The sequence below is a fragment of the Hyla sarda genome, chromosome 1 (assembly GCF_029499605.1).
Source record: "Hyla sarda isolate aHylSar1 chromosome 1, aHylSar1.hap1, whole genome shotgun sequence".
Lineage (NCBI taxonomy): Eukaryota > Metazoa > Chordata > Amphibia > Anura > Hylidae > Hyla > Hyla sarda.
In genome coordinates, this window is record NC_079189.1 from 459,715,144 (window position 1) to 459,731,466 (window position 16,323).

General features: G+C 41.5%; 2 protein-coding genes across 4 annotated transcripts in view; one reads left to right on the forward strand and one right to left on the reverse strand.

Moving 5' to 3' along the window:
* Positions 1-15,843, reverse strand: GTF2H3 (general transcription factor IIH subunit 3). 3 transcript variants are annotated; one of them, XR_008846946.1, is made up of 13 exons: positions 15,715-15,843; positions 13,899-13,978; positions 13,705-13,811; positions 13,467-13,627; positions 12,294-12,359; positions 11,071-11,100; positions 10,949-10,977; positions 10,794-10,868; positions 10,063-10,116; positions 6,775-6,843; positions 4,343-4,456; positions 3,816-3,852; positions 3-543 (listed from the first exon to the last, which is right to left on the reverse strand). XR_008846946.1 is itself a non-coding variant. In XM_056534317.1 (13 exons), the coding sequence occupies exons 1-13, from the start codon at positions 15,812-15,814 to the stop codon at positions 474-476; spliced, it is 1,014 nt and encodes a 337-aa protein (XP_056390292.1). In that variant the 5' UTR covers positions 15,815-15,843; the 3' UTR covers positions 10-473. The 3 variants fall into 3 exon arrangements, 2 of the variants coding, with proteins under 2 accessions (XP_056390306.1, XP_056390292.1); XM_056534317.1 differs by having other exon boundaries at positions 10-543; positions 4,343-4,478; XM_056534331.1 differs by lacking the exons at positions 13,705-13,811; positions 13,899-13,978; positions 15,715-15,843 and having other exon boundaries at positions 1-543; positions 4,343-4,478; positions 12,294-12,396; positions 13,467-13,603.
* The window catches only part of EIF2B1 (eukaryotic translation initiation factor 2B subunit alpha), a 20,238-nt gene continuing 19,710 nt past the window's right edge, over positions 15,796-16,323 (forward strand). The window contains exon 1 of the mRNA XM_056534341.1: positions 15,796-15,935. Coding sequence (XP_056390316.1) covers positions 15,923-15,935 — 13 coding nt within the window. The 5' untranslated portion in view covers positions 15,796-15,922. The remainder of the gene's footprint in view (positions 15,936-16,323) is intronic.

Consider the following 16,323-nt stretch of genomic DNA (forward strand, 5'->3'; position numbering starts at 1 on the left):
TATAAGTATGTGATTTGTTACAGGTTGTGGCATGAGGATAAAAGTTACCATTTTTTCTTACTTAGTAAAATTTTCTGCAAAGTGTATACAAAAAAAAAAAATCCATAAACTGTCCACATTTTTATTTATTGTACAAAAATTGTGCATGTATAAATAACGGAAACAAATAAAAATTCCACAATGAGCAATATTCTTCTGGGTATACAAGACAGCATTGTGGACGGTTTATACTCTTGCAATTCTCTATGGATTGGTCCCTATGACTTGTGCAGGTAGCTGTAATATTAGCTGAATATAAACACTTCAGGACACAGCTGCTCCTTTGTTGCCATGTCGCTTTCTTTGTGACACATGATTTATGGGTTTCCTGTTGTTTGATACGGTCATTAAAATATGAGATCGTGTTAAATATTAAAGAAGTTCCAAGAAGTTCATCTAAGGCTTGTTGTTGTAACCTGCAGAGCAACCTCCTCCTAAAACAAAGCTTTTAATTTCTTCTTCTTTGCCTTCATAACTGGTGGCAATGAAATCTTAAAGGCAGTCCTGTAGAGAAAGACAGATTATCATCTTTATCATCTTCTGTTATTGGAGCTCAAACGTAATACAGTGAAACCTCTCCAAACCTATCCAGATCAGATTTAATGTGACAGTTTTTTAGTTCACCATACATTATACATAGTGGCCATTTTGGGGGGGGGGGGGGGGGGGTTGAGAGCACCTTTTATTGCAATTTTGGGTAGATTTTTTAAAAAGGTTTCACTGTATGCATACATTACATTTGGAAAGTCTTCAGACCCTTTCATAAATTTTAAATTTTTTATATTGCGGCCTTAAAATTAACAAAATTCAAGTTTCCCCCATCATTCTGCACTTAATACCCCATAATGAGAATGAGAACATTGGGGGAGATTTATCAAAGCTGTCTATGTCCCGCATCAATATAGACCACACTACAGAGTCGCACGGCTCTTGATAAATTCTGCGCACAGACTTCTGGATCTATGCTATAGACTGTATTTAACCCCTTAAGGACCACAGGTTTTTCCGTTTTTGCACTTTCGTTTTTTCCTCTTCACCTTTAAAAAATCATAACCCTTTCAATTTTGCACCTAAAAATCCATATGATGACTTATTTTTTGCGCCACCAATTCTACTTAGCGACATCAGTCATTTTACCCAAAAATCTACGGCGAAACGGAAAAAAAAAATCATTGTGCGACGAAATTGAAGAAAAAACGCCATTTTGTAAATTTTGGGGGCTTCCGTTTCTACGCAGTACATTTTTCTGTAAAAATGACACCTTATCTTTATTCTGTAGGTCCATACGATTAAAATGATACCCTACTTGTATAGGTTGGATATTGTCGTACTTCTTTAAAAAATCATAACTACATGCAGAAAAATTTATACGTTTAAAAATGTCCTCTTCTGACCCCTATAACTTTTTTATTTTTCCACGTACAGGGCGGTATGAGGGCTCATTTTTTGCGCCGTGATCTGAAGTTTTTAGTGGTACCATTCTTGTATTGATCAGACTTTTTGATCGCTTTTTATACATTTTTTCATGATATAAAAAGCGACCAAAAACACGTTATTTTGGACTTTGGAATTTTTTTGCGCGTACGCCATTGACCGTGCGGTTTAATTAATAATATATTTTTATAGTTCGGACATTTACGCATGCGGCAATACCACATATGTTTATATTTATTTTTATTTACATGATGTTTTTTTTATGGGAAAAGGGGGGTGATTTGAACTTTTATTAAGGAAAGGGTTAAATCACATTAACTTTTTTTTTTACACTTTTGTTTTGCAGTGTTATAGCTCCCATAGGGACCTATAACACTGCACACACTGATCTTATACCCTGTTCAGGGTTATCGGCGGTCAATTACTCAAGCCTGCATCTCAGACTTGGAGCAATCAATCGCCGAGGGGACACGCCGGAGGCAGGTAAGAGGACCTCCGCTCGTGTCCCAGCTGATCGGGACACCGCATTTTCACTGCGGTGGTCCCGATCAGCCCCGCAGCTTTCACGTTCGGTTTAGACGCGGCGTTCAACTTTGAACGCTGCGTCTAAAGGGTTAATAGCGCGCGGCACCGCGATCGCTGCCGCGCGCTATTAGTCCCGGCATCAGATACATGCCGGGACCGACCCGATATGACGCGGGGTCACCGCGTGACCCAGCGTTATATCGCGGGAGCCGGCCAAGGACGTAAATATACGTCCTTGGTCGTTAAGGGGTTAAACCTGCTCCAGCATGGTCTGACATTTCGGCGTACTTTCAGCCGATGCGACTTGTCTCTGAAAAGTCGCTTTTGATAAATTCAGCACCAATGCATTTTTCCATCTAAAATAGACTAGAATGCATCATGTTCTAAAAATCCTCTATAGCAAAAGTCGCAAAAAAATCGCACATATTTAGACTGCGACTTTCTGTGCGACAAATTTAGACAGGAAAAACCAGTCTAAATCCTTTGATAAATCTCCCCCATAGAATTTATAATATTTTTTGCTAATTTATTAAAAAGGAAAAACAAAAATATTGCATTGACATAAGTATTCAGACCATTTACTCAGTTACTTATATGAAGCCCCTTTGGCAGTGATTACAGCCTTCATTCTTCTTGGGTATGATCCCTTTAGGTTGAGGCCACTGGAAATGAATGTGGAACTTAAGTGAATGGCCGCACAACTGATGCAGCTGTTGTTCAAGCAGCTGTTCTCTCCCTAAAAAAGGACCTTTAGACATCAGACCCAATCTAAACCTTTTCATTTTAGTCACTCCTCTAGCACTGTGAACCCATTTGGTGTTTAGTGTCAAAAGATATATTTATTGAAATCAAGGAAACGGTACAGAGAAGTACATTTCAGCCCCCATTTGGTGTTTAAAGGACCAGTCTTATTTTAAAAAAATTATCCCCTATCTTTCGGATAGGGGATAAGTTTTAGATTGCGGGGGGTCCGAGTGCTGGGTGCCTTAAGATTTATAGGAGGGCCGAAGATTGCCGAATGGCTCTCCAATAGACCTATATGGAAGGGGCGTGGTGACCTCCGCTTCGGGCGAGGGTCGTGACGCGCTCCTGTGCTAGCGCATCAGGGCTCCAAACAGAAGATTGTGGGGGACCCCAGCACTCGGACCCCCCGCGATCTAAAACTTATCTAAATTTTTGATCATGAGACTTGTCCATTAATACAATCTACCCTCTAGAACTATTCTAACATAAAGTACATGTTACTATTTCATCCATTACCAGTCTCTGCAATCCCTGGAGAAGTCTGTTAGAAATCAATAGGACTGGGGACTCAAGAGCCACACTAAACTGTAAGATTCCTTTATAAACAGATTCTATTATAAACAGGACCTGGTATGTGTCAGAATGTAAATTTTTTCAGTTTAGTAAATGGCCATAGAGTATATTCGGCCTTGATGAAATTAGTTTCTTTTGGTTATCTATGATGCACCAATAATACCAAATAAACATGCACTAATAAACACCAAATGGGTTCACAGTGCTAGAGAAGTGACTAAGACGGAAAGGTTTAGAGTGGGTCTGCCCGATACAAGGAGCTGCCTGGTTACGAGGATCCTTGACACAGCCCCATTATAGGGAGAGAATCATCCATCAATCACTGTACACAGAGAGATGTGCTGCTGACTAAGGATGACTTTTAAAGCCACAATCCACCCCATGTAAAACGCCCTTAAGCAACGTCAGAATGGTATTCATTACTGTGATTCTTTTGGCCCCCTCCATCCATCATATATTAAAACCAAATTGTTAGATGAGACACAAACAACATTACTTACTCGCAGGTTGTGCAGATGGGACTGAAATTACAGAATACTTGAAGAAAAAAAAAAAAAGACAATATGTTAAATAAAAATAAGAAAAATCTGGAGTTACGTGTCTGTAAGAAAAATAAAAAGTCAGTAGTATACTTATGTGTGAATCTGGATATGAAAGTATATTTGACAAGAAAAAACATAACCATTAGGCTGCAAGCATAGATTCTGATAACCCAGCCTGCACAGATTCATATGATGATAAAATATGGGTAGGAGAACTAAGGAATCTTATCTGTTGCCATGGGCAACTGCAACACTTTAACAACTGAGTATGAAAATAAATGAATATAAAAAGATAAAACCTAGGATAGGATCACACTGCGTTTATATAGTATGTCACAGCTATCATTGGCATCCCACCAAGAAAGGCGACTACATTTGGGCCTCTTCTCGCTGGTATATGCCAATTTAACAGGACTTTTACTGAAACGTTTACACTGATGGTATATCCCCAAGATAGGCAATAACTGTTCTTGGCAGATTCTTACTTGATAGACAGACAGAGCAAACATAACCAATTTCTATCAGGTTCCGGTGGCAGAAACATGCTGCCCTGTAATCCACATGAACAGGAGGGGGGAGATTGAGCTGTGACCTTTGATCTGGATCAGGGAGGAAAACCCACTATTAAACAAAAAATACAGACGTCAAGTTAAGTAAAGCACATACATATACTGGGAGATTTATCAAAACCGGAGCAGAGGAAAACTTGCCCAGTTGCCCATAGCAACCAATCAGCTCGCTAAAAGGGCCTGTAAAATATAAAAGAAGCGATCTGATTGTTTACTATGGGCAACTGCACCACTCTTCCTCTACACAGGTTTTGATAAATCTTCCCCATAGTGGTTTCAGCCTAACAGAAGAAAAATCTGTATATATTTCTGACAAAACATGTAGAATGCATTTCCAATCCTTCCCTAATCTATCACTATTTCAAAAGATACTAAAGAGCATTTATAAAGGTCACAATATTGGCACTGCGGTACATTACGAGTCAGATATTTATTGAGAATGTAAAATATTTTATTGCTTATATCATATACAACTATCTAAAGCATAGTTTAACATTTAAACAGCAATGCAAAATTTAGAGGGGCATTCCCATCTAGGGAATTTATTTTCACAGGACATGTCATAAAAGTCCCCTAGATAGGGGTCCCACCTCTGGGACCTCCACCTATGTTGAGATTGAGGGCTCCAGCAATGGTTATGAAGCTGAAAACAGCAAAGCCGGCTGTCTTATGCAGTCTGTGTAACTTCCACCGACTTTAAAAGGGTATTCCATGAATTTTTTTATTTGACTATGCTACAGGGGCTGTAAAGTTAGTGTAGTTCATAATTTAGTGTATTTACCTGTGTGTGACAGTTTTATCACAATTCTTATGGGATTTTCACCTCAATATTTATTTTTAACAGCATACAAAATGACTGCTGTCTCGGATTTTTCCCAGCTTGCAATGCGGTCGAGACCTGACTTACTAGTCAGCTGATGACAGGGAGCCTGTCTGCTTCAATGGGTGGAGAGAGCAATCTGCAACTAATGCAACAGCTGGAGGCACCCTGATTGAAAATCACAGGTCTGCAGCTCATTTATGTTTCAATGGGTGGGGTGGCTGATGTGTGGGAGGGAGGAAAATGGAATCATGGGATTTGTAGGCAAACAAGAAAACTGAAAACAGGAAATACAAGTTCACAGAAAGCTAGCCACAGTGTTATGGTAATCTCACAGCATAGCCATTTAGCCCCAAGACAAGCGCAGATCCTTCCTAAGCATGTCCATTACTGTCTGCCAGGTACGTACTAAAACCACCTTATGCTGGATAACCCCTTTAAAGAGAGCTGCGCAAAGGGTGTAGCTCCATTAGGTACACTGCTTGTCTATGAGATTTATGCAAATTGCATAAGACAGCCGGCTTGGCTGTTTTTGGCTTCCTGATCACCTCTAGCAGCGACAACTGGGCTGGGAGCCATGTTAAACAAGGATACGGACACCTCTTTAAAATTACCGAAAACTTCAGAAATACTTACTAGTCAGACATGTGACCTTAGTAGGCTCAGCTGTACTTATTAGTACCTATTATTTATTCTTATGATAATGACAAAGTGCCTAGCAGATTATGTAAATCAGTGGTCTTCAACCTGCGGACCTCCAGATGTTGCAAAACTACAACTCCCAGCATGCCCGGACAGCCAACGGCTGTCCGGGCATGCTGGGAGTTGTAGTTTTGCAACATCTGGAAGTCCGCAGGTTGAAGACCACTGATGTAAATGATGCAGACATTGCAATGTGGGGTTACACTACTATTGACGATATGTAAGGATCCCCTGCTTTGGGTGATCTTGGTTCATTCCCCCAAGACAATGTTGATTCCAAAGGAAGAGAATGTCCAGAGCCAAAAGTACAAAAAAAAACAGGAACTTCTTTATTGAATCATATAATGGATAATCAACCGCAGAAATAACATCAACGCGTTTCAGTTCATGTAAGATCCTTAGTCAAAAATGGTTGGGTGGGATTTTCTCCTTTTTTCTTAAATAGGCACCGTCACTAAAAAGCTGTTGACATGTCTCTATGACATATCAGAAGCTTTTATCTTACTGCCGAGACACCCTTCATCTGAAGAACATACATAAGAGATAACCAGGCTCCCAGTGATTTTTGTCTCGCTGCTCCATTAAAAGTCTATGGGGCAGCAAGACAAAGATAACGGAGACCTGGAAATTCAGTCATTAACCTGATAAAAGATGGTGTCAGTACCAGGACCATGACCAATAAAAACTTTTGACGTCTCTTTTTTTTTTTAAAAAGATTGTGTGTTTCATAGAAGATCAGATTCTATGAAAGAAAGGAAAGTAACACATTTGTGAGATCACAGCTCTATCACCTGAAAGATTCAGGCTGACATATAAAACATCTTACCAATAAGTATTGCAGAAGGGAGTTCACTTGTGGTATCTTCAGATATAGACCACCTGTTATGTCACAGGCCTGGAAACACAAAAAGAACTGGTAAGTTCACACTAGTGCCGCTTTATTCACATTTATCCTATACGAGGCTTAAGTTACCTAGATAGGATTTTCCAAACCTGCGCAAAAGTTGAATAAAGATTTCTCTTTATATACAAATATAAAACAAAAATAACTTTTTCAGATCAGTAGAATTACTTTCTTAAAAGAGTACCTGTCACCAAACTAAACTTTAATATACTGTTCCTTATGTAATTATACAGACACTTTGCTATTTACTTGCTGTTAAAATTCTCAACCTTTATGTTTTTAATGTGATTGAAAAAACGGCCACTAGGTGGCTCTGTTCTGTTCCCTGACACAATTCAAAAAGTTAGTTTGGTCTCCTCCCGGTCTGGCAGGAGACCGAACTCAGGAAGTGCACAATGTGAGCAAGGGGAAAGGTATGATAAAGAACTTTTTAAAAAACTGATTTTTTTATTTTATTTTTGCAACTGTAAGTTTTTTTATTGAAGATTTTTCAAAAATACAAGTCCAAAACCATAACATAGCAGGTGAATAACAGTGGGAAGGGTCAGGACCCAACAGGTAATAATCAAGAACAAAAAAGTAATCGGGGGGGGGGGGGGGAGGAAAGGGGAGGAGGGAAGGGGAGGCACGAAGTCAGAGAAGCAACCCAACAAGCCATGTGCCTATAATACCAAGTATGAGCAAATACCACCAAAATAACATCCATATAAAAGTAATATAGACAAACAGGTATCCACAACAACCTATACCAAAATACCCAGAGGCATCAAACATAAAGAGGGAAGAGAAGGAAGGGGAATGAAAAAGGGGGGGGGGAGGAAACGGAAAGGAGACGGGGGGGGGGGGGGGGGGGGGGCACAAAGACAGACATTCAACAAACCACAAAAACAAAAAAAGGGGGGGGGGGGGGAAAGATCACAGAAAAAGGAGGAATTGAGAAAAGAGAGAGAGAGAGTATAAAGGTCATGGTGGCTGCAGGTCAGAAAAGCGATCCCAGGGCTCCCAAACCGACAGAAAAGAAGGCACAGAATTATTTAACAAAGCCGTGAAGGATTCCAAGGAGCGAATCTCATGGATACGGGCCAAAAGATCAGGTTCAGAGGGAGGTAAAGTACTCTTCCATAATTTAGCAATAACGGTTTTAGCAGCCAAAGCAATATGCATAAATAGCTTAAACTGTTTTTTAGATAGGGCGGGGTGGGAAAGATGAAGAAGGTATACATGGGGGTCCAGAGGGATCGAAACTGCTAGGGCTTCAGATGTCAGTCCTTGAACCAGTTTCCAGTAGTCCCCTATAAGAGGGCAGGACCAAAAAATGTGAAACACCGTACCCAAGACCAACCCACAATGCCAGCATTGGGGAGGAATGTCAGGGTTCAATCTATTTAGGAGCTCAGGGGTGTGATACCAGCCCATGATCATTTTATACTGGGTTTCCCTATAACTCAGATTTTTTTTAAAGGGCAGGAGGGTGTTAGGAGTAGTTAGGGAATATAATCTGAGTTAGTTTAGAAAATATGGTTTGATGACAGGTACTCTTTAAATACACTGCTCAAAAAAATAAAGGGAATAACACAATGTAACTCCAAGTCAATCAAACTTCTGTGAAATCCCACTGCCCACTCAGGAAGCAACACTGATTGACAATCAATTTCACATGCTGTTGTGCAGATGGAACAGACAACAGGTGGAAATTATAGGCAATTAGCAAGACACCCCCAATAAGGGAGTGGTTCTGCAGGTGGTGACCACAGACCAGGTTTCCTATCATCTCACTTGTTGGGAGTAGTAATGAGACAAATAGTAATGCAGACCAGTAATGACATGTTAATACAACTGATTTTCATGCTAAAAAATAAGATGTAGAATCCGCATGGTTATGTGAGCACCGCAGCCCTCTTCAATGTTTACTATTGCAGCACTGTCCCATTCATGTGGACAAGACAACTATGCCATTCCTTGCACTGTTACTGCTAAGAGTATTGGGCATGCAAGGACAAGCAGCAGTAAACACTGAAAAGGCTGCGCAGGGGGTGCTGGGAGTTGGACCACCACCAATAAAATAATGATGTCCTATCTGGAGAAAATGTCATTCATTTTAAAAGGTCAGTAGCCTTTTTAAACATTTTGTTCATAGGGGTTTTTCTCTGAAGTTTTTTTTTAAAGCCTAAGCATCATGAGGATAGGGGTTACTTTTTTGATACTGGACTACTTATTTAAGGCAGTACTGAAAAAAAAGATGGCCACACAAAGAATTGACAATTTGGACATTTCCACTTATGGGTGTACTCACTTTTGATACCACGGTTTAGCCATCAATAGCTATGTATTGGATTATATTGAGGGGGCACAACATTAAACACTGTTATACAGGTTGTGGACTCCCTACATTACATTGTAGCAGAGTGTCCTTTCTTTAGTGTTGTCATATAAAAAGATATATTAAAATATGTACAAAAATGAGGTGGTCACTTATGTGAGACGCCGAGTGGTCAGACAAAAATGTGGTGGTGGTCACTTGTGTGTGTGCATACCCTTATAGTAGAAAATCTGTTTTATTACGGAAGATACAAGCATGCTGCCTATTTTATAAGCTATAACATAATAACTATGATAAAACATACCTTACACTAAAGTGTCGAGACACAGACATCTGCCTATAATTATATTATTTTATCTCATATTATGAGATCTAATATAAATAATGGGGTACCTCAATAACACAAAAAATAAGAGTCATGCAATATTATCACACTGTAAAAGATAAAGGGGGAGATTTATCAAAACCTGTCCAGAGGAAAAGTTGCTGTGCAAAATGAAAGAAGCGATCGGATTTTGATAAATCTCCCCCCCATAAGGTTTACAAGACAAACCATGGCTCCTGCAGCCTTATACTTTTACATGGAAAAGGTTTGTCATTTCTTTTTTATCAAGTATATCCAAATGAAGTCAAGCACGGTATGAAATAAAATAAAATCTTCCTTTATTGGTCACATGTACAGCATGTCAGACAAACACACATCATTTTATGAAGTATGTTTCATGATTTTTGGATCTACTATGACACCTCTAGATCCATAGTATCATGGGCAATTACAATATTATTTATTTTTATATTAAACAGGGTCCTTATGACAAAACCAAAGAAGAAATCCATCATTATTGTAACTAGTCACCTTCAAGCATTCAAAACTACAGCTAAGATTGTACCTGCTGGAGAAGTCCAGAATGGGAGTCCAGTACACATGCATCAATGAGAATGTTCTGAGGATAACAAACAAGAATAAGTTACCTTACTTAGGAAAAAGTAAGATTTGTGAGTTAGGTTTGGGAAGATTTCCCTAACCACTGGTTCCTAGGATTAGCACAGTGGTAGAAAGTGTATGGCAAGCCCAATTACTTTGTAAGGCAGTTAAAATTTTCACCGGATGCACAGATAATCGGTTATCTATAGTAACTGGCCTTTGATCCTAAAGAGTCACTGTAAATAAACATTGGATATGATATAATGTCCAGAAATGTCAAAAGCTTAGTTCACACCAGGTCTCATTCCTGATCGCGAGTTATAACCGTATGAAATACATGGCAGCACTTCACTGCCTGGCCAGCTCCCCCATCCGACCTTTTCACTCCACAGATTTATGCAGTGAGAGGGTCGGGTTTGAGTGACAGCTGGGGAGTGAAGAAGGGAAACTCACAATCACAGCTGGTCTCAGGAGTGAGACCCGGTGCCATCTAAACTTTTGACATGTTTCCCCTATGCAGCGCCAAAGATGTCTGGTCGCTGTTGGTCCCCTTTTTGCTCATAAAGATAACATATATGTCGGGTTTCCAGCTGTCAGTTGAATAGTATATAGCCAGCTTACCAGGAAAATACATCATTTTTCCACACATTTAAAAGAAGTGTTTCTAAACAAGAGAAACAACCCAAAACACACTACCTGCTTTTGTGCTGCAAATATGACATTCATGAAGTTCATGTACTGTAACGCACTATCTTCTGCTGCTTTAACCACCTAGAATAAGACAGTCAGTCAGAATTATCATCTTTCTAAATCTGTACAGATGAAATGAGCTTCAGCCCCTATGTACTTACAAGTATCCTGGATTTCACTTCCTCACCAGCTGTGTAGTGCAGGATAAAAACAACACAAATGTTAGAATACAGAAAAGATACATTATTATCACTGCAAACAATTAGATTGGATCCAGCAGTACCTTTAGATTCTTTGCTTATCCTATTAATATCTAGGACATTTATAAGGAAAGAATATCCTTAAAATTAATTCCATCCTTTAATCTCAAGCATAACATATTGGTGATATTTCAAAAAAATAAATAAATAAACTATAGTCACAAGTAATAGGGTCAGGTGAGCAAAACAATTACAGGTTTACATTATTCCTTATGTTAAAGTATAGGTTTATAGTAGAGAAGCTAAAACTATCAAGTTTCATTATCTGGATTATTTCCTTTACAAGAAAAAGTGGTTTAGTATAGGTGTGAGGCTTTCAATTACCTTGGACATAAACATTAAACATGTGCTGGCTAAGCCTATGAAATACCTAATGCTTATGGAGGCCTCCCGACTCTCTCCTGACAGATGATGTTAGGAGAGAGAAGCATCAGACCTGTTCAATTTTAACTTCTTCATCTTTAGGTTCTCAGGGAGCTTTGGCAGTGGCTTACCGCCTTCTATATATTCAAAACACCTAAAGGGGAGATTTATCAAAACCTGTGTTGGGGAAGGGTGGTGTAGTTGCCCATAGCAACCAACCAGTTTACTTCTTTCATTTTTAAAAAGGTCTCTGAAAAATGAAAGAAGAGATTTGATTGGTTGCTTCCCTCCTGTGCACAGGTTCTTATAAATCTCCCCCATAAAGCATGTATGTCAATGTGTATGGGGGGGGGATCGTGAGAGATAGTTGTCTTATGTATATTGCTACATTAAAGTATTACCATCAATACTGACACCCTACTGATTGCTATATGTACTGGAAGAGTCTCTACAATTATTCTCGCCATCTGTGGGGTCTCGACACCCAGTCCCGGACACATCAAAACTTTTGAGATGTCTCTATGATACTTCAAGGCTTCCTTGTCAACCACCAATAGACATGATCTGCTCTACAACAGTCTGAAAACAGCGCCATAAAGATAATGGGATTGGCCATCAATAACAACTGCTGACGCAGTGAATGGACCCCCCCCCCCCCCCCAGTATGACATTTATGTAAGACACATAGAAAGGGGGTATAAGGACTACATACACTGCCAATATCAATCAATACATATCGTGATACCCTTTTAACAACCATCCATAGTTTCAGTACAACTCTAGTTTGCATACATTCATACTTTTACCTGTGTAAGCAAGAAGACTTACGAAGAAAACCTTTATTGAAGTATTGCAATATTACAGGTTAAATAAAAAAGGATACAGCAAAGAGCTTTTGCTAAAGATCCAGCCAGAACAGTGTCAGTCCGTTGTCCTTTCATTTCCACAGCTACAATGAAGCAGGGAAGTGTCAATTGTGAATAAAACTGTAACATAATATAAATAACCTGTAGTAGAGACCCTAAATGAGATGGCTAGAACATATAATTATACCTAGGGCTGGGCGGTATGGCCAAATATGTGTATCGCGGTATTTTTGTAACTTATGGCGGTTCCACGGTATATAACGGTATTCCCATATTATTAGCCCAGCGTTGCGCTGTCCCCATCGGGGTACTACTCACGCCACCCGCAAGCGCTGCCTCTTTGTCCTCCTGTTGGTTGCGGCCACCGGCGCTGACACTCTATACTGTATCCCTATGCCCGGGCTACAAAAGGTAAACAAAAAATAAACTAACGCATGTTCCGACGTCGGCCTTACGCTGGGGACGTGAACGTCGGAGAGCCGGCAGCCTATCACCGGCCGCAGCAATGTTCCGCCTTGGCCGGTGATAGGCTGAGCCCACTGTCATGTGAGAAGCAGGCTCAACCTATCACCGGCCGAGGCGGAACATCGCTGCGGCCAGTGATAGGCTGACAGCTTTCCGAAGTTCCATTCACTAGGAAGCTGGTCTGGACCGACGGGGAAGGTGAGTTAAAGTTTATTTTGTTTACCTTTTGCAGCCCGGGCATAGGGATACAGTATAGAGCAGTGGTCTTCAACCTTCAGATGTCGCAAAACTACAACTCCCAGCATGCCCGGACAGCCAACGGCTGTCTGGGCATGCTGGGAGTTGTAGATTTGCAACATCTGGAGGTTGAAGACCGCTGGTATAGAGTGTCAGCGTCGGCGGCCGCAACAAACAGGAGGACGAGGAGGGTAGCGCTTGCGGGTAACATGTGAGTAGTACCCTGATGGTGACAGCGCAGCGCTGGGCTAATAATTAATTGGGGGGGGGGGGGGGGGCAGAACAGCGCTCGCGGGTCACATATGATTAGTTCCCCGATGTGGGGACAGCACGCTGCGGCTGATAATTCATTCATTCCCAAGGGGGAGGGGCCAAATCGGTATTGCGGTATGGGTTCAAATTCATTTCGTGCAGCACAAAAATTTCAGTATTCGGTATGAACCAGTATACCGCCCAGCCCTAGTTATACCCTGTTCACAGATTCTTACTTTTTGTCATGAGATCTTTAATTTCATCGGCAATCAGGTCATTGGCGGCCGTCAGTAATTCATATTTGCCATCCTTGCTGCCCGATACATTAGATTCCAGAATAGCAGATTCTCCAGTCAAATCTCCACACCTCCACTGCTTGCCTGGAAAAAGAAGGCGACTGCAAAGCAAACAGCAGATGTTATCCTTATAACAGTTCACAACGGTATACAAAAAGTGTAACATTGATTACAGTACCTCTCCTGCAAATGGCTGGCAATTACAGCAAGTTTGTTATTCCGGCCCATGAATAAATGAGAATTTCCCATCACCATAACGGCATCAATGCATTTTGGAAGTGTGACCTATAAGAAAGAACGAACTTGTGATCACAACTGTAATAGATTGAAAACAACATGAACACAGGGAAAAAAAGACTAATAACTACTTACCGCTGACTGATTGAGCGCCTGCTGCCCCCACCATATCGGGTTCACATCCACCACGATTACTAAGAGATTAATGTCATCTTCTATAAAAATTAAATAATGAGACATATAAACAGTTACCAAAGGAAATAAAGAGAAAATGTGGCTGCTCTATGATTTCAGTATTGTGCACTCAAGAGATCTGTGCAGATCTTACACATAGAAATAAACTACTTTCAAATGCTAAGGAGACAGGGGATCATCTGTTCGGGACCTTCGGTCCTTGGCCATAGTGGGAAGAGGTTACAACAGTGCTTCCCAACTAGCGTGCCTCCAGCTGTTGCAAAACTACAACCCTCAGCATTCCCAAATAGCCTATGGCTGTCAGAGCATGCTGGGCGTTGTAGTTTTGCAACAGCTGGAGGTACCCTGGTTGGGAAACACTTGGTTACACAATGAATCTCCATTACTCAGGAGGACCTGTCCTGCCCTAAAGAGAAAATAGTGGCATAGTTAGGATAGGGCTACAAAGTGACTTTGCCTGCGACACGGGACACATTGCTAAAGATGTATGGGAGATAGTGTAAATTAATGGGATTGCACGGAGACCTACAAGTGGTCGGAACCTGACAATCACCAAAAGTTATTTTTAATTTGTGGTCACTTGTAGGTTCCCTATTCACTTAACTTATCTATGATGCAGCACATTTCAGTGAGGGTGACATAAAGCCCTTTGACAGAGTGACATGTGTTATAGCAAGGGGTGGCCAGTAAAAGATAAGAGTCTGAACACGGGGGGGGGGGTACAACTGCTGGAACCCCCTGAGAACTCCTGAACGGGACCCTGGCTCTCTGAGAGGAGTGTGTGATGCAGAAGCGCCATTCATTTTTGTAAGAGTGCCGAGGAGACCCGAGTACTGCCTAAGCCAGGGTCCTGTTCGGAAGATCGCAGGGGTCCCAGACGGCCCACGTCATTGCTCTGCTCCCTAAGCAGACAAGTAGAGCGATGATGCGGGCTGGGTAAATATAGCTCTCCGCCAAGGGTACCACTTACGGGGCAGTGGGGGTAACTTACAAACTTCATATCCTTACCATCGCTGGGGTTGCTGGGGTTAAAATGTCCCCTTGGGATGGGGAAGATAAAGGGGGAGATTTATCAAAACCTGCGCAAAGGAAAAGTTGACCATAGCAACCAATCAGATCACTTCTTTCATTTTGCAGAGGCATTGTAAAAAATTAAAGAAGGGAGCTGATTGGTTGCTATGGGCAACTTTTTCTCAGGACAGGTTTTGATAAATCTCCCCCAAAGATTTTACTATATATAATGCATTGCCAAGTGTTATATAAGGTCAAATCGAATGCTTAGCTCCTTGTTGTTGGGGAAGCAACCATGTGTTCCTATTTCTAGGTAACCCCTTTAGCCACAGCACCCTCAATGTACACAAGTATTTCAGAAGAGCACCAGCCCCTGTCATGAGTCTGCTTAATATACCAGATACATCCTGAATGGTCACTAGGGGTGATGCCGCCGGATAGATTACCAGGGGCAGAAACGCAGTGTGGTCATACCCTTATAAAACCTTGTGCAGAGATACAGTTGTGCAGTTGCCCATAGCAACCAGATCGCTTCATTCATTTAAAAAAAAAAAAAAAACCTGATTGGTTGCTATGAGCAACAAACCTCCCCCAGTGACTACACAAGACTGAAAGTAATGCCACAAAATGAGAAATCGTGAACCCAATGACGTAAAGTAATCAGGCTCTTTGCAGCAGATGCCTATACAAAGAGAACGGGACCGGACGCTGTTACTGTACGAAACACATGACAGCACTCTCTCACCTGAAGCCATAACAATCCTCCACCACCACAGACTGGAAATAGGACACTTCCGTCCCCCTCTGATGACGTCACTCGGGGAGGCGGGCTCCGCGTGCGCCATGCTGCCGTTAACCCCTTCACTGCGGAGTGACGTAAAGTCTTCTAGAGACCGATCCCTCTCCGCCGTTCGCTTCTCCCAGCCGGTGCAGGGGATTGTAGGAGAGCGGTCATGAACGAAAGCGGTAACGACAGATATTACATTAATGGCCACGGGTGGAGTCGATCGTGCTGCTGATAACCGTGCCCGCTCAGCCTTGGCATCATCATGTGTAGTATACATGACTCAGACTGTGTATGACTGCACCATGGCAGGGAAATGGGCATCCACCTGGTACCTCCTGACATGACAGAGGATTGTATAGGTGTTTTCCAGCCAGAGTGCCTCCAGCTGTTGCAAAACTACAACTCCCATGTGTAGTATACAAGACTCAGACAGTGTATGACTGCCCCATACCAGGGGTGCCAGGGAAATGGGCATCCACCTGGTACCTCCTGACATGACAGAGGATTGTATAGGTGTTTTCCAGCCAGAGTGCCTCCAGCTGTTGCAAAACTACAACTCCCATGTGT